Source organism: Siniperca chuatsi, linkage group LG22 (assembly GCF_020085105.1).
Source record: "Siniperca chuatsi isolate FFG_IHB_CAS linkage group LG22, ASM2008510v1, whole genome shotgun sequence".
NCBI lineage: Eukaryota > Metazoa > Chordata > Actinopteri > Centrarchiformes > Sinipercidae > Siniperca > Siniperca chuatsi.
The window spans coordinates 6,583,359-6,609,874 of NC_058063.1; the positions used below are offsets into that span (position 1 = coordinate 6,583,359).

Genomic DNA, 26,516 nt, shown 5'->3' on the forward strand with positions numbered 1-26,516 from the left:
TGAGAGCCCTGCAGAAGAGAGTAGATATTAAAATATGTTTAGTAAAAAAATATAATATGTTGTTCCAGTGTTTGACCACCAGTTTATTCTCAGGTCAGAGCACTCTGTTAACACATAGAGGTGAAAAGTTAAGGTAGTTGGTTTATGCAACATATAACTATGGAAACTAGCTTGTAAAAGAAAATGTTTTCTGACTAGGAAGCTTGAAAAGAGCAGAATATGATTAAGGTTTGAGGATATGATATCAATACAGTTCCAGATGATGTATTTTAAAGCATGTAGAACTGTATGACAAGTGAATGCATTCCCTAAAACTGACAAATCTCCCCTGGGGTGGGACGATCCTTCACTTGTCTTAGCTATTTCTCCTATGTCTCTGGCAAAAACATGTATGTTACAAGATTGTCTGCATGTAAAACAAACATTTCACAACAATTTACACACTGATTAAGACCTTGATTTTCTGGAAAAGGTTAGAATATGAGGCAGAAATGTTGCTAAACTGCAAATGAGAGTCAGTCGCTGTTAAACTCCACTTATTTGTGGATTCTTGAGTAGTTTTTCCCCCAGAAAAACACAGGTCAGTCACTAAGCATGAGTCATGTGTTGAATCATTTACTCTGCTTTCATCTTTCTCCTGGACCTTCGGCAGCAGAGAAACCTACAGACTATGACTGAAGCCCATACAAAGCCTGCAATGAGGGCCATAATTAAAACAGCCACATCCAGGCAGAAGTAGGAGTACCAAGGCAGACTAAAACCTGTTGACTGCAGATGGGCTGCACCTTTGTTCCTGATGACATACTCAATCCAAAAGATGGCAGTGTCCATAGGAGACATTGGCTGATCGTGGTGTAGCTGTGAGAGACGCTGTATATTGTTACGGTATGAGGGAGTCTCCAGGATGTCCTTTAGAGCCTCCAGGAAGTCTTCTTTGGTGAGTGATTTGGCCTCCACCACCCGAGCTGCTCTGCGCACCTTCAGACGTTGTAGGTTGTCAAACTGGTCAAAGAGGAGGGGCAGGCCCAGAACGGGAACGCCATGGTAAATGGCCTCATACATACCATTGGTGCCTCCATGGGCTACAAAAGCACGAGTCTTGGGGTGTCCCAAGAGGTCATTTTGAGGCAACCAGTCCACCAGCAGGGTGTTGTTCCCCAGGGATGAAGGCTTTTCACCCACTAACCTCCATACCACCTTCTGAGGGAGCTGTGCAAAAGCAGCAGCGATGGCCTCTGTGACCTCACGTGGCAGGGCTGACACCAGCGTCCCCAAAGACATGACCACCACTCCATGCTCCCCAGAGGTCTGCATGAAGGCCTCCAGCTCAACAGGGAGGGGACGGGCCTTTTTGCACTGGAACCCCCCTATGTAGACCACGTTGGGCATGGTGGGCCGAGGGAACTCAAAGACAAAATCCGTCCTCACCAGCCAGATATCAGCTTCATGCTCCAAAGACAGCAAGTCAGTTCCAGGAGGAAAGTGCCGCTGGAGCAGATCGGAGTAGGCAGGGTTAATGATAAAGTGCTGTTCAACAATACTATAGAGATAATGCAACATATTCTTGGTCCTTTCCAGAAAATCCATCTGATCATTCAGTTCACTTCCTGACACAGGGACATAGGAGGCAGGAGAGGGAGCTATGGTAAAATGTACCTCCCCATTATTAATCCAGCGCACATTGAAAACCATCGGTAGCTTGAGGTAACTACCCAGAAGAATCCCTATAGTCAGTGCAGGGTCCGTTAACATTAAGTCAAACTTGCCATCTTGCAGCTTCTTCATAAAAACAGGGTCATCTAACATTGCAGCAGCTGCTCTAGCAAGGATCTCATGGCCCTTTGCCAACATGGATGTGATCAAGTGCTGATGGCAGAAGGTGCTTATAAATGTTGGCAACCTGCGGCATTCCATAACATCGAGTAGCATTTTATTGTAGTAGCTTTTGTCCGACTCATCCTCCAGCATGTGCACATTAATTGAAGTATAAATCGAAGAGTTACTAGGGATGTACCAGCTCTTGGAAGAGTGTAGCACAGTGATGTTGTGGCCTCTGGAGTGCAACTCTTTGAGGATCACCTCCATGTTGATCCAGTGGCTACCATCAACTGGCACTACCAGAATCCTGCTGCCACTACAACAAGTAAGCAACAGGAAGCAAAGTCCTGTCAGGAATACAGGGATCATGCTGGACATTTCCTGGGAGAAACAACAGATAGAAATGATTAGGCTACAGGGAGAAAGGACGACTGTATGATCATGTCAGTATTTTCAGATTTTTATATTAACATAAGTACCGTAGCTGTTGAGCAACCTCAGCAATGTGTCTCATAATAACGATAATTTCAGACTGCTAAATGAGATAACACCCTCAATAACAGTCACGCTTTGAGTCTAAACACTATAATCAGCAGATTTACAATAGTTCTGAACTTTAATTTGCCTTCGACATGACACATTTATAAAAACAATGAAACTTTATTTATAGAGCACTTATCAAAACAAAGTACAAAGTGCTTCACAACAAGAGAAATAAAATACCACAGTGAATGACGAAATATAAAGAAATAAAATACATAAAATACACAAAAGCAATAAAATAAACAGCCAGTTCAGGTAAAATCAGGATATGATTTCAGATAAAAATGTGTTTTGAGAAGAGACTTAAACAAAGACACTGACTCAGACAACCTAAGTTCTTTAGGCAAGTTGTTCCAGAGCCTCGGGGCCCTGATAGCAAAAGCTCTGTCCCCCTTAGTTTTCATCCTGGACTCAGGAAAAGACAGGAGACCCCCGCCTGAAGAGCTCAAACTACGTGAAGGTTCATAAGGGATTACAAGGTCTAAAATATACTCTGGAGCCAGGCCATGAAGACCCTTAAAAGTAATCAACAATATCTTAAAATCAATCCTAAAACAAACAGGGAGCCAATGTAAAGAGGCTAAAACAGGTGTTATGTGGTCGTACTTCTTGGTCCTGGTTAACAGCCTAGCAGCTGAGTTTTGTACAGTCTGCAGTCGTGTCAAAGTTTTTTGATTAAGACAAGTGAACAGGCTGTTACAATAATCAAGGCATGAGAAGATAAAAGCATGTACAACAGTTTCTGCATCACTAAGATTTAAAATAGATCGGATTTTTGCAATGTTTTACAAAACATTGCAAAAATCACAGGGAGGTACAACTGTGTATCATCCGCATAACAATGAAAAGAAATACCATGTCTGCGGATTACATCACCCAAAGGAAGCATGTATAAGGAGAACAGTATTGGTCCCAGAATTGAACCTTGAGGCACACCGTACTTGATATGGGAAAAGGATGACATGAAGTTATTAATTCTGACACAGAATTTCCTATTGGACAGATAAGATGAGAACCAGTCTAGTGCAGTGCCAGATATGCCCACCCAGTGCCTCAGTCTATCTAAAAGAATGCCATGATCACTTGTGTCAAAGGCAGCACTTAAGTCCAACAGCACAAGAATTGAACACATGCCTGCGTCTGCATTCATTAAAAGGTCATTGGTGACTTTGAGAAGGGCGACACCACATGTGGAGGGCTGTCTCAGTGCTGCAGCACTGAGACAGCCCTCCACATGTGGTGTCGCCATCAACACCACATGACGAAAGCGAGATTGGAACTTTTCAAAGGTATTATTGTTTTCCACAGCAGCAAGAAGCTGCTTAGATACAAGTTTTTTGAGAATCTTCGAAATAAAAGGCAATTTGGAGATTGGGCGATGTGGGAGGACGAGCGTGGGATCAAGGGTGGGATCAAGCCCAGGTTTTTTTAGGACTGGCTGGACACAAGCTGTTTTAAAGTAATCAGGGACAGCGAGCTGTTAAAAATAATTTGTAAAAGGGGCACAATACAATCCATTGGTAACATTGGTAATATATTGACCAGTCCAACACTGGCCCAGACGGACCAGTGACTGGTCAATCAACTTGCCCTGCATAAATTATGTCAGACCCTGGCCCACTTCTAAATCCTCTGATACTCTTCTTCGTTATAATGTTACATTGTTTGAAGGAACAATAACGCAGGGATTGACGCTGTTAATTTAACACATTAGTTAAGGTTTTAAGGACTATGGCTGTCAGTAGTTGTTGTTTATTTTGTTTAAATATACAGAACTGTAATTTTATGGATTATTGTTGTTCGGACGATTAAGCTAAGTTAGCTAATACGTGCTAACGTCAGTGTCGTTTTTCCCACACTAACTGGCAACTATACCAAGTGATACCAACATCGTTATACTTCTGGACACTTGTTAGAAGCAGGAACCAAACTTCAGACATCTCACACAGAGATAAACAAAACATTCATTTTGGACCCGTCAACATTTTTAAAATGATTAATTGAAAATCATAATTTTTTTTTAGGAAAAGTGATACTTTTACTCTGCACCTTTCTAAAAGCTCTGTGGATGTGGATTTTTAAATAGTTGTTTACATAAAAATGTTATCAATATAACCTTTAATTAAAAAAACAAAAACAAACTGTAACTCTTGAGCGGTGATCGTACAAATACATCTTGGTCTGGTTATTATTATTATTTGTTACGGCCTGTGCCATAGCCTTAGAGTTTCTCTATTGTCTCAGTCTGTTTCTTTCTCTGTGTTGTGGGCTTGGAACTCCCTCTCTCCACGGGCTCCTGACTCATCACCCAACACACCTGCTCCAAGCCACACACCTGCAACTCATCCACTAATCAAGCGCAGCAGTATTTCAACCCTGGTCTTCCTTCCACTCATCGCCAGATAGTTGTTGTCAACCGATGTGGTAGTTCATGCCCTCAGTCCCTAGAATATCATTCTAGTTACTTTGCTTGCTTGTGTTTTGAATTGTACTAAACTTGCTCTTCTTGTGCTCAGAATCACTGCCTGCCTCGCCCAGCAACACTGCCTGCCTCGCCCAGCAACACTGCCTGCCTGCCTGCCTGTCTGCCTCGCCCAGCAACACTGCCTGCCTGCCTGCCTGCCTGCCTGCCTCGCCCAGCAACTCTGCCTGCCTGTCTGTCTGCCTCGCCCAGCAACTCTGCCTGCCAGCCTCACTTGGTCTCAGCTACACAGCACACGTACCGCCGGAATTGGACCCCAGCCATACCTCATCCACCCACGGTTCCCCTCTCACCCCTCGTTCTCTGTCCTCTGGCTCCCTTCCCTCAATCCCATCAGAACTCTGAACTGTACAATAAATCCCCCTTATCTCTAACTCACCTCTTTGTGTCTGAGTCTGCATTTGACTCTGCCTTTATGAACTGTAACATATTACTATTTTCCTGTGCATTATCCTGTGTAAAACACATCTTTTATAGTCCAGTGGCATTGCACAAAATATGTTTAGTTAAAACTAGGTTTAAAGTGCTATATTTGTTAGTTTGTATTTTTGTCAAATTATTCACTTAAATGCCTCACCTTGTACTTGTATCAAAATCCAGAAGTTTGGCTTGATCTCCAGGTCCTGAGTGAGCCAGTATGTGATGTGTTTCCACACAGCTTAACATTTACACACACAGGCCCTATTCTACCAGACCAAAGTCCAGTATGTGGATTATAGGTAACTCACAAAGATCTGTGCGTTGTAATTAAGTGCAAACGTCAATGTTAAAAGCATGGAGTATGGTAGAGTGCATGTTAAATATGGATTTGTGATTTGAGTTAACCAACATTTTGCATTTGTCTTAATTGTGTCAAGTCATTTGATATCATTTTTGTCCCTTCACATGTTCACTTATTTAAGAGAAGTTATCAGATGAACTTAAGTCAGTGCTGAATGGTTGTTTCTTGCTCAATAAAAATATTTTTTTGAGTGTCTCAATGCAAAGTCACTCATCAGTTTATCTTCTGCTCAGCTCCAAATTGCTAATCATTTCATTTCTTTGGATGACAGTTTTCATTTCTTAGACATTCCTAAGTGCTCACAGGCAAGTTCAATGCACAGACTTTATGAAGTTATGAGGAAACTTCAGGGTGAACAGGGGAAAAATCCAAACTTGGACACAGTCAGAGAGTCAGACAGGAGTGGCAGGGAATGAGGGAAGGAGGAAGCAGCAAGGTCACACAGCGGAGGGAAAATAAAGTGAGCACTGGTGATTACAATAAGTGCACGAGTCACTGTTCAGCAGTCATATCAGTGAACCGCAGCCTTCCCCTCCTCTCCTCTGCCTTTGTGGAGTTATATAAACCTGAGCCAGGGTACAACAGCTCAAGGTAACAGCAGACCACGGAGATGAAGACATGCAGATTGTGGCACATGTGGCTCAAGAATTTACAAGTAACATAAATACATACGTTTACCAAAGTCTCATACCTGAAAGAATTCATTAAGTTATAAGTAAAAGTACATGCAGTCGATTATTTTTCTCGTTCCCTTGCTTCACAGCTTAACAAGAGTCAACACAGTTAACCTGAGCAAAGTTTGGCTTTCTCTTTGTGCAAATCAGGGCTTGTATGTATCATTAGTTATGAGAATTACCCTCAAGAATCTTCGAAAGAGCAATCTTAGGAGTTCTTTACCAAAAGGAAGGAATAAGACACATTAACATGCACACGTGTAGCAGTAACCTTTAAGAGCAGCTTTTAAATGATCACATCATTAATCACATGTGTGCTTAGAGCAGGAACAGCCAATCAGAGAAGCGGGTTTTATCTACAGTACATATGTCCCCCAGTTCATTCTGTGAAAAAAAAATCTAACAAATTATTCATGCATTTTCTCAGTGATACAAAAGTCTATATGATTCAACTTTTTAAAGTTAATTTTATGTGTGAAATCTTTTAATATCTCCAGTAGCATTTAACACATGCAATTCAAAAGTATTTGCAACCATATTAACAGGAATGGAATTATATGAAATTGGGTGAAATTATAAAGAAAGTCAGATTGGAGCAGGGAGTAAAGTTGGCTGCTGGTAGAGAGAGAGAAAACATATAATAAAGGTTTGTATCAGATTTAAGAGTACAGAAAAAAAGATTGTAAAGAAAATCAAGACCAGCTTTATTTGTGTTTTTGTACTCCAGATGAATGCAAAAAAAAAAGAAACGTGGTCTAACATCCTATCAAAAGTGCATTTGACAGCTTACAAGAAAGCAGCAGCTGCAACTGGTAAACTATCATATTATATTTAGTTACTTAAACATGTTTCTTCAGATTACATATTGTTCATCATGACCAATGATAGATTCCAAAACGTCTCAGAAGATGAATGCTTGCCAGTGTCCATCCAGGACATAAGAGCTATTTCTGAAGCTTCCTACACACCCTTTCAACAAGCAGTAGAAGATTTCATTTGAGAAAGAAAGGTATCACAGTAACATAAAATCAAATAAATCATGACATCTTTCAGCTTTCATCAGGAGTGACGCTGTAGAATCAACACATCCCAAAGGCTCAGAGATGATTTGATGAAGGTAAAGTGACATTAATCACAAAAATTGCATCATGTATTTATGACAAGCTATTTACACCCATGTAAAGGCATACATGATATGCTAATAATTGCTTTGAGCTGCTTGTGACACTGACAAATCCAGGGAACTTAGAAATGTCATTAAAAGAAAAAAGTTAAGCTTTAAAAGTTGTAAGGGGCCCTACTGCCGCAGTGGCTGTATTTTTGTACTTGCCAAAAAAGTTTTGTCTATGGTGTCCTGGAAGTTTAAAATCAATCAGTATCTTTTAATCAGGTCAACAGTCTATATTTACCCACCTACTGGAATGTGTGCGTGTCTGTGTTTGTCTTATCATTTGCCACCTGCTACCAAATCCTAACAGGTTAGGATGCCTCTGCAGATGTCCTATATCCTGGAGGAGATAGGATGATATTCCTGGATTATGAAAGTTGATAAAATTCTTTTACATCTAAGTCTAAAAGTAGACAAACATGCACCACTCAGACTGATTTTTCAGATTAGATGTTATAGTTGGCCCCAGATTGTACTTTATAAATTGCCTTTTAACATGTAAAACTCAGAGGTCTAAAGAAATAAAAATAAATCAGCATGAATTTGAGAGAACCAGCAGTCACATGACCCTGGGGGTCAGCACACCCTGAGGAGCAGCTGAAATAATTGGCTGAGAGGTGACGACCCCCGGCTGGGTGGTCATCATATATTGTTGGGCACCCATGTACACTGGCTGGGCGGCGATGACAGTGCGCGGCCGGCTGCGTCTTTTGATCTCTCTGGCAATCTGGCACCAGGAGCATATGTTGCAGACGGTGGAGTATACACAGTCAGCTGTCATATCTCCCTGAGCAAAGACACACAAAACAGAAAGTTGCAGCCATGAACAAGATAAGAATCTCCCCTCTCCCGAGTTCCTCCTTTTTTCTAAACTCACCTGGATTCCGTAGCGGTGACGCACAGCAACCCTCATGGACATGGAAACAGGTGGAGTGCATAACGGGACAGACATCATCTGAAGGGTGGTCCACAGCATGTCCAGCAGGGGGAGACAGAAACACTCTCCAAATTCAGAGGCAGTATTGCAGGCAAAGCAAGGGAAGCACCAGTAGGCAAAGCAGCCTGGAACAAGGTTGAGATGGGTTTGCAATGATAGCAGGTCTTATCTCGAGAGGCAGCAACAGTCATTCATTGTGGGAAGGTTCAAAATAGACTGGACCGTTTTGTAAAAGATTTAAAACATTCTAAACTGAGGATTTAGTCTATATATAAAAGGAATAAGTGAAAAAGTTGCTGTTTATTTCCTGTGAATATTTATCACCTTTTAATCTGGTTGTGCACAGTTTTCTTCAAATTGAATCCAAAGTTTAAAGCGGGGCTGTATTCCAGTAGTGAGATGTTTTTTTTTTATTATCTCAGACTTCTCAGGCCCCCTTTCTCAGCTATTAAGTCTCCAGTCGTGTGTGCGAGACCAGCCCCTCCCTAATTTAAACAAGGCCATAAAGATTACACTTTTATCTGACTAACTGTGATATTTAATCACAACAGAATACTTAATGTTGAAATTTCAAAAGCAGTATTTTAATCAGACTCAACCACTTGGACTCGGTCTTGGAGCTGCTCGGTCTTGGACTTGTTTTGGACGACTCGACTTTAGTGTTCTTGACTACAGTAAAGATTCAGTCCAGATATTATATTTGACAATATTTGCATGCACCAGAGGAAGGAAAACACACAGGAGGTGTAATGAAAATACCTGCCGTGCTGTAGAGAAAGAGACTTACAAACATTTAAATCATCGAAGCAGCCACAGATGCCGGTGCTCCACTGGTCAGAGTGGACAGCGATCAGAGTAGGAGACTGAGGCTGATTATTGCCGATGAACACATTCGTTGCCATGGTGATCACTCAAATAAGGCCTGAAAATAAAAGCATTTATTTCTGTTTTGTTTTGTTTTTTCTCATGGAAGTCTTTCTACATTCATTGCACCTTTTCAAAGTTGAACTCAAGCCCAAATATCTGAACAAAGCTCCCGGGACGCTCGCTGGTTCAGAACCTTTCCTTCCTTCAATTGTTCTGCATCATGATATGGCTCATTTAAATCCCCATGACAATGTTCACACCATTTACTCACATGCCTAGCATGTACTATCACTTGGTGACAGCTGTTTATTATTAATCAAAACTGCTGAACTTCCTTGCATGCATGCTTTAAAATCATTCATCCTCATCATCTACAAGCCTGTTGTTTTGACATTTTCTGTGCTACAGCGTTTACTTTTTCAAATTTTAACTTTCATTTGATAAACACTTACCTGGTGTTGAAGCCTCTCCGTGAACACTGGATTGATCACATTTAATACTTCAACGCATGATTTTAACCTTTGTAGATTTGCATGTGTGGTTTGCATAGGATAGAGCACACTGAGCTTTAGTGTGTTCAACTTCAAACAGGCTTTGGGGTAGAGTTAAGAGCTTTATAGCAGTGTTCAAGCTCTCAAAGTCATGATTTAAAGCATTCAGGACCATAAATGTGAAGAATGTGTAGTAAAAATTATGACAAATACATCCACAATTTCAATTCAATTCAATTCAGTTTTATTTACATAGCACCAATTCATAACAGAAGCTATCTCATTGCACTTTTCCTATAGAGCAGGTCTAGACCGTTGTCTTTATAATAGTATTAACAGAGACCCAACAAATCCACAGTACAACTTCCTCCAACTAACAATTGCAGTATATTCTAATTGTGATACAATGTAATCATTCAGACAAGAAAAGTAATCTTTGCACACCTTTATAATGAAAGGTGTGTAGGACCCTAATTGTTGAGTCAAAGTATCATTAAGACAAAGAGTCTACAGCCATGTTAGCAGCTCTGTGAGGATGTACTCAGGCACAGTGCTTACTTTGAGCTAAATGCTAACATCGTCATGCTAACATGCTCACAGTGACAATGATAACATGCTGATGTTAAACAGGTAACGTTTACCATGTTCACCATCTTAGTTTAGCATGTTAACATGCTAACATTTGCTAATTAGCGCAAACACAAACTACAGTTGAGGCTGATGGGAATGCCATTAGTTTCTGCAGGTATTTGGTCAGAAACCAAAGTATTGGGCAAATATTTTAATCTGATGACAGCGCTAAATTAAAGGTCAGAGGATCACCAAAGATATTACAATTCATCCGGAGGAGGATGCAAATGTGTGTACCAAATTCCATGGCAATTCCTTCAATAGTTGTTGAGACATTACAGTAAAAACTAAAAATGTCAACCTTATGGTGGCGCTAGAACAAAAGTCAGAGGTTCACTAAAGTTGGTAGGATTAATCCTCTAGGAATCATGAATTTCTGTACCATATTTCCATCCAATAGTTGTTGAGATATCGCATTCTGGACCAAAGTGGTGGATTGACCAACAGTTCAACATTTCCATCCCTACACCCACGCTGCCGGCATGGCTAAAAATCAGTTCCCGCACACTGTCAACACTTTCATGAATTGAATGAATAGCTACGTTTCAGTACAGCGGCCTCCTTTGGCTTTTATATAACAAGTTAAAATTAACCCATATAAACATATATATGTATACTTCTAAAGGATAACAACCACTACTGGGGACCAAGCAATAAAAAGGAACATATAAAACAAACATCTTGGAAGTAGTGGAGGAAGAGAAAAAAACATGTAAAACAACACCCACAATTAAAATATAAAGATTATCTGTGTGTAATGCCAATAACCCCCCACAAAAAACAGTATACAAATACAGTTTAACCAGAATCATCATCAGTAAACCACTTCTGTCACTGGCTTGCTGTCATTAATCCTTGGGAGTGGATGTCACAGAGGCCAAATGTCTGCTTATCTCTTGTTTCAGTCATTAAGCAATGATTAACATTCATGACCCTCATGCGCTGACCTTTAATCAGTTGCTCAGTGACAATCCTCAGAGGCAGACATGCTTGAAACAGATCACAAATCAGTCAAGTAGCCCTCTCTTATTCCAAAGGGCATGACAACACTGATGATGGTGATGACGTTGGTTTTAATAATGTTGCTGTGGTGAATTGAGACTTTTTGTTCTTATCGGGCCGCCATGCTGATGAAGGCAATGGGATTCATCCTTGTTTTGATTTCTCTTGCTATTTGACACCAGGTGCAGGGCCCGCAGAAGCAGGCGTACACACAGTCATTGCAAACTGTACCCTGTGAAGACGGAGGCACAGTTAGGGGCGAGGAGATAAGAGGGGTTAAACATTCAACAGTTAAGGGAAAAAAACAAATGCTTTCAAATGGTTCATGCTCACAAATACTGTTTTACAGAGTAGAATAAAGATTTCTTTGCATGATCCTATGGCTGCCAGTTCTATAACACAGCTGATTTTTTGGCTCCAGACATTAATCATTGTCAAAGTCTACCTAAACACCTAGAACAAAGGAACACAGTGTGCTGTAACCCTCTTTAATGACCGTACTACATGAATTGCTGGATGTTGTGTAGGAACGTAAATACACACTGTGACGAAAGGCTAAACAGGTTTAAGACTGATCTGAGATCAGATCAACAGATATGCTGTGCTGGTAAACACTGTGCTAATAAGTACTGACGCGGTTGAGGTGCATATTATTTCAACCAAAAAGCCTCAGTGATGACACATGGCTTAATAGGCTTGTTTTGAATAGGGGCTTAGTGTCTGTACCTCAATGCCATATCGTTGGCGTACCGACACCCTGAGGGCTGTGGTCATAGGAGGGATGAGTCCAAAAGCGTCCAGCAGAGGTAAACATAGACATTCCCCGGCCTCGTGTGCTGTCTTACAGGTGAAGCAGGGTAGACACCAAAAGGCAAAGCAACCTGAAAAAAAAAGTCACATGTACGCTCAGCAGTAGGAATGTGCTCATCTAAAAGGAGAGCATCAGTCACTGAGGTCATGTCTAAAAATCCTCTCTTGAACTTTGAAGCCTCTTAAAGAGCTTCAGTTTTGAGATTTGATTTGATCGTATTATCTGAGGATGCCGCTGGTTTGCATTATCATATGGAGGATCAAGAATGGTAATGCACAGCAATGCCCAAATACTTCACTACACCTACTGATCTCCAGTATGTGGTCTGTTGGCGTTCCTAAATCGAGATCAACATGAATGATCAGCATATTTTCAACTTCATGCACAAGAAAGGGATTTAGATGGTGGGTTCTTCAACAGGTATACTAAAAATTGCACCTAGTGTCCCTCCTTATCCCTCACTGAGGGTATGTATATATATATGTATGTATATATATATATATATATATATATATATACCTGGTCAAATTGCATTAAAACAAAGAAGTGCACTTACACTGGGGCAGGTCTTGGAAGCAATCGCAGATGCCGGAGGTCCACTGGTTGGATACAGTGGTCTCGATGTAGGGCCTGGGTGGGGTCACAACCACCTTTTCAGACATGACTTCTGCTTCTGACAAAAAAACACCGGTTACAGTAACGTGCTATATGTAAGCACTTGATGAGTTCCTCACTCTGGCAAAGGCCTTTCTTGCCAGAAGAAAAACACAATACACGATAATGAGGAGAATACATTAGTGAAATAGTTTTCACCCAGTCATGCAGATTTGATGAGAATATAGTCTCATATTATATGGAAAAATAGATAATGGGCCATTCACGTAATACAGCTTTGTTGCATCCTCAGTGTCTGGTGAAATCCATTTAGCTCTAAGTATGGAGACTGTGATGATTTCAGATTAATTGAGGGATTAAACATTGTACATGTTCGATACGTCTACCTCTTAGACGAACACATTCTTTTAATAAGCCACTGGATTATCTAAAATCTGCATTGTTTGAAGGATTAAAGACGGATATTTTCTTGGTTCCTGAAAAGCAAACAGGGCATTCATTTGACAGCAGCAACATTATATTTGAAACTGATCAAAATCAGCACATAGTGCATATTATTATGGCATGTACTGTGTGTGTTTAAGGTCAACATTTCACACATACTGACTGAATGTAACACAGTTGGAAGAGCAGCTGGCATTATAACAAATTCTTTATGAAGTTACTTTAGAGGAGGAAGGAATTTTAAATGGAAACAAATATATTTGCAGACTATATTTAAAAAAAATATATATATATATGGGACGTCTCGACAACATTCTGACATCCATGTCCCCGTTAAGGATGTCAGATTTTGTTGTTGTGTGTGTATTGTACTGCACTGTTATGTAGGTGAATAGATTTAGAGAACCTATTTACCACATTAGTGTGGTTGTTAAAGGGCAATTACACCTATTTTATTCATATCTGTGGAGCAAGTATGTTTGTGGCTCATTTTCAGAAAGTATAAAAAACTATTTATTACTAAAAACAAAGCAGCACAAGTCTGGGAAATCAGACAAATTTGTCTTGAAACGGTGATATCTTACACATGGCTGTTATCAAGCAAACGCCTCATATTTTCAATTTTTCACAGAGCAAGAAAAACAGACTTGATAGTAGGTGAACAGGTCTGTAGGTTAGAGTTCAGCTACTTCTGCTTTGAAAGGTTTCAGAAATCCACAGGTTGCAGAGTTTCCTGAACAGCTACGGGATCACGCAATCCTTCACCTTAAGTTAAAATGTGAAAATCCCTTAAGGAGGATAAGAAGCAGCTTTCCCTTTTGATATAAATACAACACATTTCAGTATAAATTAGAATTCATGTGATCTGTCCCACAGCGGATCAGCATGCTGTCAATATTTCTATAGACTTGGCATCACTGCAAGTCTGTCTCTCTAAGCGTTTAACAGTGGATTGTCTTACCTTATTGTCCTATGAGGAAGAGGAAGCAGGGAGAGTTCAGACAAGTGATGGATTTGCAGGGCAGTGCGGCGTCTTATAGACTTGCTGCAGAGCAGTGAACGTGACAGGACATCAGAGGATGCATGCCACTGACTGGTCTGTCCAGTCTGACTTGTGTCAACATCTCTGACAGTCAGACTATCAGACTATCTGACCGTCGCGCATCCTTTTTAAATCGTCATCATGCCACAAAATGCACATTACCTCATATTCAAAATGTGCAACTCAGACAGACGTACGTGGTAAGAACAAAACATGCCCTCTACAATGCGTGTCCTCTGTGCCACACTGACATGTGGCTCTATGACTTTGTGTGAGTGTTACAAAGTTCTTCATCACATTCACTGAGAGGCTGTTGATTCTGTCATTTCCTTGAATTCACATCTCCTTATTGTTTTCAGATAAGCACTGCAACATTTGATGTTTTATTAGAATTCATTCAAATAATTCAACACAAAATATTTGGATTTTGTATTTGAACCACAAGGCCAGCAGCTGAATAGATTGGGGTAGGAAATGGAATAACAGCATACATTAAAATGGAATATTTCTGACTTTAGTAATCATAAGGTTTACCACAGTAAAATTCTAAAATTTGCAGAAGCTTTGCCAAGTGTCAACAAGTTTGATCATTAACACAACTAGCAGATGATTTCCTTGATTTCTAGCAAATGTCTTAGTGCTTCATCTTAATGCAAAATGTAAAAACAATTACTTTAGCACTGAAATGAACAGAAATAGTTACGCTGTTGTACATGGGTGGTGTATAATTTCACTTGGAATATAAAATCACTGGCTAAGCTTATGTGTTTGACGTGCGTGTTTTCCCCTTTGGTTAGATTTAAATGTGTCTGCCAACAATCAAGATACGTAGTTACTTGATTCCCCTGAATGAAATTTTCCCCTGTTCTCTCTGATTCCTTCCCTCTCTGTGTGTCCCGCCCTGATTTAACGTGATAACAGATTCCAGGAATGACTTCTGTAAACAGAAGTGTTCAGGAATCATATTTAGGAAATCGCATACAAGAATTTGTTTTTGTAAATCTGTGGCAAGGTCAAAGTTGTGTTTTCAAACGGAGGCTTTCTAGTCTTTGTGTACTGTTTGTACAGAAATCATAACCATCAGTGTGCTGTGGTACCTCGCCTTTACGCTATTAAAGAATACAGTGGTTGAAGAAATATTCAGATCCTTTACTTAAGGAAAAGTACCAATACATGTAAAAAATACTCCATTAGCATTCAGATTCATGTATTATCAGCTAATCGTACTTATACTTAGTATCAAAAATAAAAGTGCTCCTTCTGCAGAAAATTGGCCCCTGTGACTGATACATTGTTATATTTGACATTTTTAGATTGAAGGTAGCTGCTCATATCTATTTTAGATACAGTTAGGCAGTTTGATCCAGTGGCTCTCAGCCTGGGGTTGGGCCCCCTCCAAGGGGTCACAAGATCTCTGAGGGGCCATGAAATGATTAATGGGAGAGGAAAGAAGAAAAAACTGCTAACAATTTATAGACATCTGAAACATGACAAATTACTCAACTAGACACTGCTTTTCTTCACAAGGCAACAAGGTTGGGAGTCACTGGTTTCATCCGTAACAATGAATTGTATTTTATAAAGTTATCTTGTGTTTTGTGTGTAAAATCTTAATCTGAAAGGTAACTAGTAACTATGGCTGACAGATGAATGTAGTGGAGTAAAAAGTACAATACTTCCCTCTGAAATGCAGTGGAGTAGAAATAGCGTAACATTTAAATACCCAAGTAAAACAGAAGTACCTAAAAACTTAAGTTGGTTACTGTCCACTACTGAAAGAATATTATATAATTTGCTTACTCAAAAATTACATGCTACATTTCACATTGTGTCCCTGCTGAATTCTCTGAGGTAACAGGGAGCGGCTGCAGACCAGAGGAAGTGTGATTAAATCAACTCCTGTACTCTGGAGGGCAGGCTGCAGCAGAGGCCGGGAGAAAGGAGTGCTGCATGTGTCTAGACCAAGTGCGCCCCCTGCAGGGAGGTCAGAGCGGTGTATCTGGCTGAGGAGGAGGCGTGGGATGCTGCTCTTCTCTTCAGCTCTCTGGAGATCTGGAGCCAAGATAGCGGATAGCAGCAACATCCGTACAGGCAGTCACTCCACACACTCCCCTGTAAGACACACAGAAAGCGGCCTGAACACAGGTGGGAGGCTCGAACAAAAGGTGAACATATGCATTCAGGTGCATAAAAGACATTTTTACTGACATATACAAAGCAGCAGTTCTTTGTTTCATTTGCCTGTTGTACCCACATCCTTTGTAATTAACAGTATAACTTGAAGTTAGTTAGAATATAAGATACAGTAAAGTTTTAAAATGTGTCATAGTTTTACCACATTCATTTTTGTTAAATATAAGACAAACAAAGACGTATTACAAAAGACCAAATTTGGTAAATATACATAATGATATATATATATATATATATATATATATATATATATATATATATATATATATATATATATATATATATATATATATATATATATATATATATATATATATATATATATATATAGCTGCTGGAAGTTAATAGATAGCAGCGTATTTGTGTTTAACAATAATCGTGCTTTTGTTTCAGCAGATATCCTCCCTCTGTGAGTTTCTTGCAGCCAAGTCTTTGCTCTTAGCAACAGCAACCAGGATAGAGAGCTTGTCAGCAATGTCAAGATGGAAATGTTGGTGGGGGGAGATTTGATAAATCAATAAAGTCTGAGAAACACAGTGAGAAGGCAGATCCTAGTTGTTCCATGTGCAGCCTGAGCATGTGATTTCTCCTTCGTGATACTGAGTCAGCACTGTAACTTAGAGCCCAATGAACTGTTTCTGTCAGTTTTGATTACTTACTATTACTTATAGCTTTATCACTGTCAAGTCGGAACATTATTCTTCAAATTCTCAATAGAAAATTGGACTTTAGACTTTTTGGCTTGATTATAATGCATTTGTGATGTTGGAGGTGACATAACCAACAAAAATAATGTATCCACCCACAAGCATCTTTACAGGTCTGATGATTTGAATACAACTTTTTTGATTCTGATACAGCTGCGTTATAAGTGCTGGTAAGCAGCATCAAAAAAGCAAAAACAATGTACATCTTAAGATTTACACGCTTGTCTTTCTTGAGCAACAGACCTGGGATCTGCTCAGTACCACATTTTCTCTCTACTGCACTGCCTCCCCTGTGAATTCAATGTGGGAGGGTGACATTAACAACTAAAATTATCACTCCGCCCCCAAACATCATTACAGGTCTAGGGATCTGAATGCAACATGCAAGTTTGTGATTTAAAGTTTGCATGAAAATACAATCATACCATAATAAACATAAACAGACAAAAATGTATCGTCTCAACTACAAGCTTGGATTGATGTGTTGGAATGGTTTGTTGGTTTATTTAGTGTTTTAAGATACCCTGATAGATGCAGCCTGCGCAATACAATTAAGTAGCCTACTCTTTTACATTATGTATAAACTTAACTGAACAAAAGCTATCAAAGCATAAATACAACAAAGACAAAATAGAATTAACATGGGGCAAAGTTATGAACTAAGTTATTAAGTGAGACCAAATAAGACTAAAGCCCTACTAAGCAGCTCTGTGAGGTTGTACTTAGCTTTGAGCTAAATGCTAAAGTCAACATGTTAAAATACTCATAATGACAATGCTAACGTACTGCAGAGGTGGAAATCATGAATCATTTCGCTGATTCAAATCATTTCGTTCAGCTGAGTTCAAAGATTTGTAGCAAGTACTGCATTCACTTTTTATCTAAGCTAATCGATCACATCACAGTTCAAAGACACTTCAGTATGTACAACAGTAAGTGAACGCATCACTGTTCATTCGGGCACGACATTAAGCGCTGATTCTGATTCAGTCCTTGGGTCAGTAATACATTTAATCTGTTGCTTGCCCAAGCTGTCAAGTTCAGTTCACTACAAAACTAGTCTATACAAGCACTGCACATAAGGTCAATAGCTCAGCAGCCACTTATTTACAACAAAGTTATCAGATTATGTTTTATTATGTTATTGTTTCTGTGTTTTTTGCAGTCTTTTAATAAGCTTTTAACAAGGAAGTTGCGTACTGTGAATCACAGCTGAGCTGACAATGGTGCTCGCCTTTCAGTCACCAGTGAGGGCCTCCACTCCACCGCTGAAAGCTACTGGTTCGGTCATTGATCATGGTGATTCAGTGTAGCCAGTTCCTCACCTCAACACCTCTGGTCTGCAGCCGTGCTAAAGGCTTTGTGAGACTGAACTTAGGCACAGCGATGCTTTGAGCTAAATGCTAACATCGGCATGCTAAGGTACTCACAATGGCAACGCTAACATGCTGATGTTAAGCAGGTGTAATGTTTACCATGTTCACCATCTTAGTTTTGCATGTTGGCATGCTACTATTTGCTAATTAGCACTAACCACAAAGTACAGCTGAGGCTGATGGAAATGTCATTAGTTTTGCAGGAATTTGGTCAGAAACCATAATATTGGACAAATTACAATTTTGACCTGATAATGGTGCTAGATGAAAGGTTGCTGTGAAAAAGTCAGCATTAGTTCCAGGAAAGCAAGTTGAAGATGTAGAAGTGTTGTATACACAGAAAGAACATGCACAAGTAATCTGTCTGAATCTACAGTTTTATTCTCATGGTACACTGCAGCATTGTCTCCTTCCACCCATGAGAGAGCAGTTGTCTTGCTTTACAAACAACCTACATGCTGGGACTTGTTTTCATAAGAACTTCTGGCACCTTCCTAGCTCATGCTCTGCAGTATTGACAGCGATCCACGGCCCACTCCGCCTCCAGAGAAGCCAACATTATCAACCACCTCCTTCTCTCCGATGGCAGTGCTCCAGCTTCTGCCTGCCTGGCCTCCAACCACTCCCACCTCCTGCCTTATCTCTCCTTCTCTTCACTGTCCCAGAAACATCCAACATCAAACTCACAACTTGGCCCTGGAATATGCCATTTGCACGTCAAACATCTGTTTTGTACTGGTTATGTGCACTGATCAGTGACGGAGACCTGATGTTTTGAGATCTGTGGTCATGCAGGCCGGTGTATGAGTGTTTAGTGTGGACAAACAGCACTGCATTGAAGCAAAGGGTGGGCAGCCTGAGCAGCTTGCTGTATCTTAAAGGCACTAACACTTTTGTTTATTCATTAAGTTATTTATGGCTCTAGTGCAGATTTATTAATTTAATAAACGTGTCCTGATTTCACTGCACCCTCAGCATATATCTAAGGTTTATCTGATGTCACTACATAGACTCAAAACATTGTTTGCATTGCTAAAGTAATAACCATTGCCATTAGGCACATCTACTTGATGTTGCAGCTATTTCCCTCGCGTGCTGTTATTGTGTTTCATCACTGAAACGTCTCCATCTCCTCAGCAGTAATCATAATTATTCAAAGCTCCAGCAGCTCTGTGTAATTGAGCTGGGGACACAGTCTGGTACCAGTGAAAGCAATCAGCTGCATTGTTCAGACCAGCGTTTATCACGACATCACAACTACAGGTGCCACTCCACTTGACTGAAAGAATGTAACCACAAATTTAACACTCACATTCCCACCCCAACTAGGAAAACTTCTCGGGAAAACAGTGGTTTATTCACGCTTAACGTCTTCTGTCACAACACTGAAAAAGAATGATTAACCTACATGACCAAAGCTGTCAAGGTAGTATTCAACACGCGCTCATACCTAAACGACAGAATGGGTCGTTTGCCAATGTCTTCTAAAACGTCATATATGACCGTTAGAGATTACCAGCGACAGGTGTACCGGACCTTTGTCGTCACAATAACAATAATAAACGCATGGTTAAAGTTGTAAAACGGTCGCAGTTTGGTTATGTTTAGGCACCAAAACTACTTGGTTAGATTTAGGAAAAGATCACGGTTTGGGTTAAAATAAGTAAGTTACGTTAGTAAGTCAGTCACTTGACTTATGTGACATGACTTACATAACTTTACTTACATACGTAAGTTAAAATAAGTCAATGTTGAGTTTTGGGACCCAAACGGCAGTCTCCTGGGTGAAAGTCCTGTGTTTGACACATCCATCTACCCTGCCCTCCTCCCTACGCGGACGTCCTCCTTTGCTCCCGTCATAAAAACTATGGCCAGTAGAGGTCGCCGCCTAACAATAAACGTAAATATGGGCCGTAATAAACTGCTTGCACAGACAACCTATACGGCCGTATATTTCGGGAGGAAGGTCTGCAAATTAGTTAGCTGTCCAAGCTGTGAAACCAATTACTGTAATTGCAGCGTAGTAGTAACTACCTGTTGAAATGATACCACACCAATGGCTTTGTTTGAGGGCTGTGACAGTAATGTAAAAACAATGGAAGTCAATGGCAGACAACATAATTGTTCCAAAGATAATCAAAAGTCCATGACACTTTGCAAAGACGCTGTCCTCTCAATTTAGGCAATGTGCTGTGATCCTCTCTGCTGTGTTATATTAAAAGGATGGTTCACCTAAATTACAAAATAAACATGCAGACAGGTAACAAATTAAACGAAAAACATGAATAAATCACTGGAGAAACCTAACCAAACCTGATGCTTCCATAAAAGGCGCAAGGGCTCCCTGAATGGTTTGGTGAGTATAAAATGATGCTATGGTTTTCACAGTCGCCAGATCTCAACCCGATTGAACACCTATTTTGGACTAACATGTTGAGCTGCACAGGCATTGTATGATTTGATTAATCTTCTATGTTGGGTTAACTCACAACAGACATTTTCTCTGTGCAGCCAGAGTGTGCCACTTCCATGTTCACAGCATACAGATTGATCAATCAACCATGACCATGTGGGTGCTCACTTTGTACATAAAGGCAGAACCCCCATTTAGTTTTGTTCACTGACTATTCCAGTCAAGTTTTGATAGCGGCCATGTGGGAAATTGGATCATAGAACTGCTAAAACTTTCACATTTCTGACATGCCAGAAATCAATGCGATTGGGGTTATTACAATCTGGCTTAATCTGTACAGTGGCTACCCAGCACTTCAGACATCACTCTCCACCACCATCATTAATATATCAAATAAGGGAATATATTCTGGAAGAACAATGTTAATCCCTCCAATAGAGTCCAGAGACTTGTAGAATCTAGGACAAAGAGTATGGAAACTGTTCTGGAGGCTCTCGGTGGAACAAAACCTTACTAAGACACTTATGTTGGTTTTTCGTTTAATTTGTCACCAATTTCTCTTTTCCCACTTACCCAGTGTTGTATCAAGCCATGCAGTTTATTCATTGAGGTTTTTAGATATCTGCCTCTAAGACTTCAGCCACCACCCCAAAAACAATGGAGGTTGATGGAATTTCAAGGTTGTTCATTGCAAAATGGCTTTTGAAAATCTCAGTGTGTCTTTACAGAAACAATGCCCCACTTATGGATAATAAGTACATAAAGAAACTAATGCGGTATTTTCTTCTTGGAAAAAGGAGTCTGTGCTGTATTACCTGTATGCCGTATCGTTCCCTGACAGACGCCCTCATGGCGAGAGAGGCCGGTGGTACACAGCCGAGACAGTCTAGCAGAGGCAGGCAGGGACACGCACCCACTGCACTGGTCACCTTACAGGTGAACACTGGGAGGCAGCACAGGGCAAAGCAGCCTGCACACACACACACACACACACACACACAGTAGAGCAACTCACAGTACACAAAAACATGACAATGTATGGTAAAGATCCATCATTTGCAACAGTTTTTTTTTTTTTTGCATTCAGCAGAGACGTTCAGATATACTGTACATTTCATCACATTTTGTATCATACTGTATGCTGCATGATTCATGTTTGGACACTTACAGTCTCCCATGTCTTTATAGCACTCACACAGGCCAGTACTCCATTGACCTGCCTCCTCAACCCTGCTCTCCGGCTGGACCTGGACCACCTGTCGAGACATAGCTGAGCTGGCCATCCACGTCCATAAAAGACAGGTGGGGACACAATTAAAATACCACCACTTGAAAATGAACTGTCATGATGAAAATATATAGGAGCACAGTTACATTATGGTTTGGATGCTCTTCATACTGTATGTTCAAATAATGAACACAGCTTTTTTCCCCCCATTCTAACTTGTGAATTGCTGGGCCTCAGTCACGAATGGGTTCCCCTCATATTTTGTAGTTTCAGCATATAATATTGCTTTTTCCACTCTCTTTCTAATTTGAAGAAAATCGAGCGATGGAGGCTTGTTATGTGACTATTTTTATCATCCAACCTGCCTATAGTTTACAGTAGCAAATATGTTTCATATGAAACATAATAGTATTCACAGTGTTGCTCAAACTGAACATATCTGCAAACTGTTCACTGCCAATGCATTTCATTTGCTTTCCTGTAGTGTCTTCTCCTGACAATTAAAGCATGACTAACATTTTTTATGGGTATCTTTAGATAACTGAAAGTACTTGCTTAAAGGTGGGGTATGCAAATCTGGAGAAATCTAATGCCATGACCAATACCATGATATAGAGCCAACAATGACACAGCAAGTAATGTAACTAACATTAGCTAGGTTGCGGGTTAGTTAACTGTCCCTACAGTTGCTTCTGCGAAGCTAACATGCAGAGAGGACGAGGCGGTTTCCCAGAGCCAGCACAGCAGCTCCAGACAGCGATGCTCACAACTCTGCTGCTGCTATAGCTAACATCACAACAACAGCATATCTTGGCAAACTAGAAAGTAAGCTGAATGTCCGTGGGCAAGTCATTTAACATTATGTGACACACAAATCATGGCTGGAATAGTGTTGTGTGGCTCGGTCCGAGCCACTGTGTTTATTTCAAATGTAGTGCAGTGTTAAGTTATTATATATTATAATATTGGTTTGTTATTACTAGTGCATTCATGCATTTTAATGTGGCATCTGGTCGAGACAGAGCTACTTTTAACTACTTGACATGCTGTTGGGTAGTTTCATTTAAAACAATGTATCGCCTTTTATAAACTGATGATATGCTTTGTATGTAAACTATTAATTTGTAAAGTAATGGAATGAAATGTAGTGGAGTAAAAGTATGAAGTGGCATAAAATGGAAATACTCAAGTAAAGTACAAATACCTCAGCACTGTACTTAAGTACAGTACTTGAGTAAATGTACTTAGTCTAGTTACAATCCACCACTGAGATTGTTTGATGTTATTGGGGGTTTTTAAAGTCAATACTACCTGATTATAAAAAATACAAGTTCCCAGATATCCAGGAAGCAATTTCCTCCAAAACATATCTGGCAAAACAAATTAGTAGCAAACACCAGTAATATGAGATTTGTTAGAGTTCTATCTGATGTACAAATTTGAATATAAAGGAAACTCTGCATGAAGTGCCCCCTGCAATCTACCCAGCTCTACACATAACACCAGTTAGATCAAAGAGGATACAAAGCAGCAAACTTTGTATCCATCACCCATAATTCTGGGCTATAACCAAAACCAACATCTACAGGAAACCACTATCTCAAAAGATAGCTCAACACACCAGTGAGGTGCTTGCTAAGAACAAAGGTCCACGCCCCTCACTAAGGATTAAACGCTGCTGTCTCCTGACCGGAGTTATTCTTTAGCCCTGCTCATCAGCCACATGCCAAACTCAGAGGAGAGAAAGATTCCACCAGAGCTTTCCCCTTTTTCTGGTACATGCATGACTCAGAGCCAGCCTGCTGTACTCTGCCTAGAAAGTTGATGTAAATCATTCTTCAGAGTGAAGTATAATGATAAAGAAGATGACTTACTTGTGTAAGAGTTTTGTTATCCCAGGAAAACCAAGTACTGGGCACAGTTTTGTTAGTCTGTCTTCTCACTTTGACTCTTGTGTGTGTGTGTGTGTGTGTGTGTGTGTGTGTGTGTGTGTGTGTGTGTGTGTGCTCTTTGCTTGACTGCAGTGTTTTGGTGTAAATATGAAACTGTCAGATAAGATGGGTAAACAAGACACCATGTTCCCATGACAATTAATTCTGCTGACCTGCCGCAGTTTATTCAGAGACCTCAGTGAGAGCTCAGTTGATGTCTAAAATTATTTTAATCGACCAGTCAGTGGCATTATGTTTGTTAACCTTCAGTGGTAAGGTCAATTCCACTTTATCAAGTTATTGCCCCCGTAGAAAAGAAGAGTATTTTAGTTTGAGAGTTACACCACTGGGCTCTCCTGATCTGTAACAGTTGAGTAAGAGGCACGAGAAATCACAAAATGTCATCACAAATCACTGAGAGTAATAATATGACTTACAAAGATGATGATTTTTTTTTTTTTTAAAGTGAGCTATAATGATGTTCATTATAATTTCCCTTTTTAGGATTCTGAAAAGGCTTCAAATCAAATGAGAAGATTTACACGATCAATGGAATTTCACCATATGGCATTGCTGCATATGTAAGGGTTTCCAAAGATCACTATCACTGAAATAGTGCAACATAAGAAATTCCTTTACTTTGATATCTGATTTCTCATTGTCCTGATAGAAGTGAGTGAAACAGGAAAGGCCCAGTGGAGTAAATCCGACCCCTATGAAGCAAAACCCGTCTCCTCTTCCATAAGGGCTACAGCTGACACATGTGATCATACAGTGGATTAACAAAGGTGACATTCATGGTAGGTAAGAAGGTAGCACATCCACCCAAGAACGTAGAACCTGATCATTCACAGTAAAAACTGACAATGACAATATAATTTAATACATTTAATAATTTTATTAATTTACATAATAAAAGTATTAAGAAGAACTGACTTTGGCTACTTGACAACAAATACAAAAGGTATATGAAATCGTGATGAATGTTTCAACCAGTGTTGAAATTTATTTCACAACCATTTCCGTAAAGAAATCTTAGTTCAACAATTTGGGAAATGTTTGCTTTTTTGCCAAGAATGAGATGAGAAGATTGATACCACTCTCATATGTGCGCGATAAATATGTAGCTGGAGCTAGGAACCGGTTAGCTTAGCTAGGCATGAAGACTAGAAGCGGCAGAACAGTTAGCTTAAGAAGTAGTCCGGCACATAGCCCCCATAAATCGGCTAATTGTTGTTTTTACACTTTGGTTATATTAAATACATGAGATATAACGTGTTAATTTGATTTTGTTACTTTTGGACAGAGACACTCTGCTGTCCTAACTGTTTCCAGTCTTTGTGCGAAGCTAGTTTACAGGCCGCTGGCTGTAGCTTCATATTCATTGCCGCCTACAGACATGAGAGTGGTATCAATCTTCTCATCTAACTATTCCCAAAATGTCAAACTATCGCTGAGCTCAACTTACATTCAAATGTACACAAACAAAAAAGTAAAGCAAACTTTCTGTAATAGAAAATATGTCTTTATTTACAATGTCAAAGACATCTATAGCATATTACAAGGTTGATGTGTTGCATAATGTGATGTAATTCCATGTCAAGCTGTGACTGGTGCGAACCTTAAGTGATTTGATATGCTGTTTCTTATGTGAAATGACATAGTGGGCTGTAGTGGTTAACAGCATGTGATAGTGCAGTGAAGTGGTTATTAGATCGTGTGTGATGTGACATGATGCTGTGTTCAAGGTCCTTCAACTCTCTCTCATTATTCCACTCATTCATGCCAGGGTGATTGGAATACCAGGATGCCTCATCGTGCAGGCTACCTGAAACCCTGGAAACAAATGAAGAGAAAAAAAAATTAAAAAATGGCGACAAATGAAACACCTTCACTGAATATTAACACAGAAAAGAGATAATCTCACACCCACATACAAATGTCAGTTCACTCACTGTGTTGGTTTGTTTTCCAGCAGAAGCAATTTAGCAAGTTCTGCTTCTCCACATTGTTTGCAGAAAGCAGTGGGGAGCGACAACTTATTTTTCCATTGGTCAAAACTGCAATGAGAACAGAGGTGGTCATTGAAATTCACATCATGGAAACTCCGATCATAAGCACTTTTAATGACTTTTGTCTGCTTTACTTGACAACATACTGTAGTATTGTGTACAATGGCACAAAAGTCCCCAACAAATTCTTTCAGCCAATAGGAGACCCCAATACAGTATCATAACAGCCCTGGCTCTTTTACTACATTCATGCTGACTTTCACCATTGCTAATTTTTAACCAAAATGTATGAAAGACACTCACCTCTGCACTTGCACTTGTGTCTGTGCACTTTGGACACATGTGCAGCTG

The 26,516-nt window shown here is 40.0% G+C and overlaps 4 protein-coding genes and 2 long non-coding RNA genes across 6 annotated transcripts; 2 read left to right on the forward strand and 4 right to left on the reverse strand.

The window, feature by feature from the left end:
* Positions 1-59: 59 nt before the first annotated feature.
* ugt5g1 (UDP glucuronosyltransferase 5 family, polypeptide G1) lies at positions 60-5,816 on the reverse strand. Its single transcript, XM_044183194.1, has 2 exons — positions 5,421-5,816; positions 60-2,199 (listed from the first exon to the last, which is right to left on the reverse strand). Exon 2 carries the CDS (start codon positions 2,194-2,196, stop codon positions 616-618), a length of 1,581 nt encoding a protein of 526 aa, XP_044039129.1. The 5' UTR covers positions 2,197-2,199; positions 5,421-5,816; the 3' UTR covers positions 60-615.
* On the forward strand, positions 4,655-5,221 carry LOC122869862. The gene is made up of 2 exons (XR_006376427.1): positions 4,655-4,785; positions 4,878-5,221. It is a non-coding gene; the product is annotated as an uncharacterized LOC122869862 (long non-coding RNA).
* Positions 5,817-6,003: 187 nt separating the features above from the next.
* Positions 6,004-9,887, reverse strand: LOC122869857 (placenta-specific gene 8 protein-like). The gene is made up of 3 exons (XM_044183208.1): positions 9,191-9,887; positions 8,344-8,528; positions 6,004-8,253 (listed from the first exon to the last, which is right to left on the reverse strand). The coding sequence occupies exons 1-3, from the start codon at positions 9,303-9,305 to the stop codon at positions 8,026-8,028; spliced, it is 528 nt and encodes a 175-aa protein (XP_044039143.1). The 5' UTR covers positions 9,306-9,887; the 3' UTR covers positions 6,004-8,025.
* Positions 9,888-11,499: 1,612 nt separating this feature from the next.
* Positions 11,500-14,574, reverse strand: LOC122869860 (cornifelin homolog A-like). The gene is made up of 4 exons (XM_044183210.1): positions 14,225-14,574; positions 12,761-12,877; positions 12,120-12,274; positions 11,500-11,625 (listed from the first exon to the last, which is right to left on the reverse strand). Exons 2-4 carry the CDS (start codon positions 12,864-12,866, stop codon positions 11,503-11,505), a joined length of 384 nt encoding a protein of 127 aa, XP_044039145.1. The 5' UTR covers positions 12,867-12,877; positions 14,225-14,574; the 3' UTR covers positions 11,500-11,502.
* Positions 14,575-14,675: 101 nt separating this feature from the next.
* LOC122869859 (cornifelin homolog B-like) lies at positions 14,676-24,125 on the reverse strand. The gene is made up of 4 exons (XM_044183209.1): positions 24,097-24,125; positions 22,163-22,269; positions 21,810-21,964; positions 14,676-16,417 (listed from the first exon to the last, which is right to left on the reverse strand). The coding sequence occupies exons 2-4, from the start codon at positions 22,260-22,262 to the stop codon at positions 16,262-16,264; spliced, it is 411 nt and encodes a 136-aa protein (XP_044039144.1). The 5' UTR covers positions 22,263-22,269; positions 24,097-24,125; the 3' UTR covers positions 14,676-16,261.
* LOC122869861 lies at positions 20,898-24,972 on the forward strand. The gene is made up of 5 exons (XR_006376426.1): positions 20,898-21,032; positions 21,792-21,930; positions 22,183-22,296; positions 24,658-24,734; positions 24,824-24,972. It is a non-coding gene; the product is annotated as an uncharacterized LOC122869861 (long non-coding RNA).
* Positions 24,973-26,516: the final 1,544 nt, after the last annotated feature.

Coding starts and splice junctions, on each gene's coding strand:
- LOC122869859 (XM_044183209.1), bottom strand. CDS start 22,262: ATGTCTCGACAGGTGGTCCAGGTCCAGCCGGAGAGCAGGGTTGAGGAG. Junction 21,965..22,162: donor CTATAAAGACATGGGAGACT/GTAAGTGTCCAA, acceptor GTGTGTGTGCAG/GCTGCTTTGCCCTGTGCTGC. Junction 16,418..21,809: donor GGGAACGATACGGCATACAG/GTAATACAGCAC, acceptor TGTGTCTTACAG/GGGAGTGTGTGGAGTGACTG.
- LOC122869857 (XM_044183208.1), bottom strand. CDS start 9,305: ATGGCAACGAATGTGTTCATCGGCAATAATCAGCCTCAGTCTCCTACT. Junction 8,529..9,190: donor CTTCGATGATTTAAATGTTT/GTAAGTCTCTTT, acceptor ACCTTGTTCCAG/GCTGCTTTGCCTACTGGTGC. Junction 8,254..8,343: donor GTCACCGCTACGGAATCCAG/GTGAGTTTAGAA, acceptor GTCTTTGCTCAG/GGAGATATGACAGCTGACTG.
- LOC122869860 (XM_044183210.1), bottom strand. CDS start 12,866: ATGTCTGAAAAGGTGGTTGTGACCCCACCCAGGCCCTACATCGAGACC. Junction 12,275..12,760: donor CTTCCAAGACCTGCCCCAGT/GTAAGTGCACTT, acceptor TTTTTTTTTCAG/GTTGCTTTGCCTTTTGGTGT. Junction 11,626..12,119: donor GCCAACGATATGGCATTGAG/GTACAGACACTA, acceptor CCGTCTTCACAG/GGTACAGTTTGCAATGACTG.
- ugt5g1 (XM_044183194.1), bottom strand. CDS start 2,196: ATGTCCAGCATGATCCCTGTATTCCTGACAGGACTTTGCTTCCTGTTG.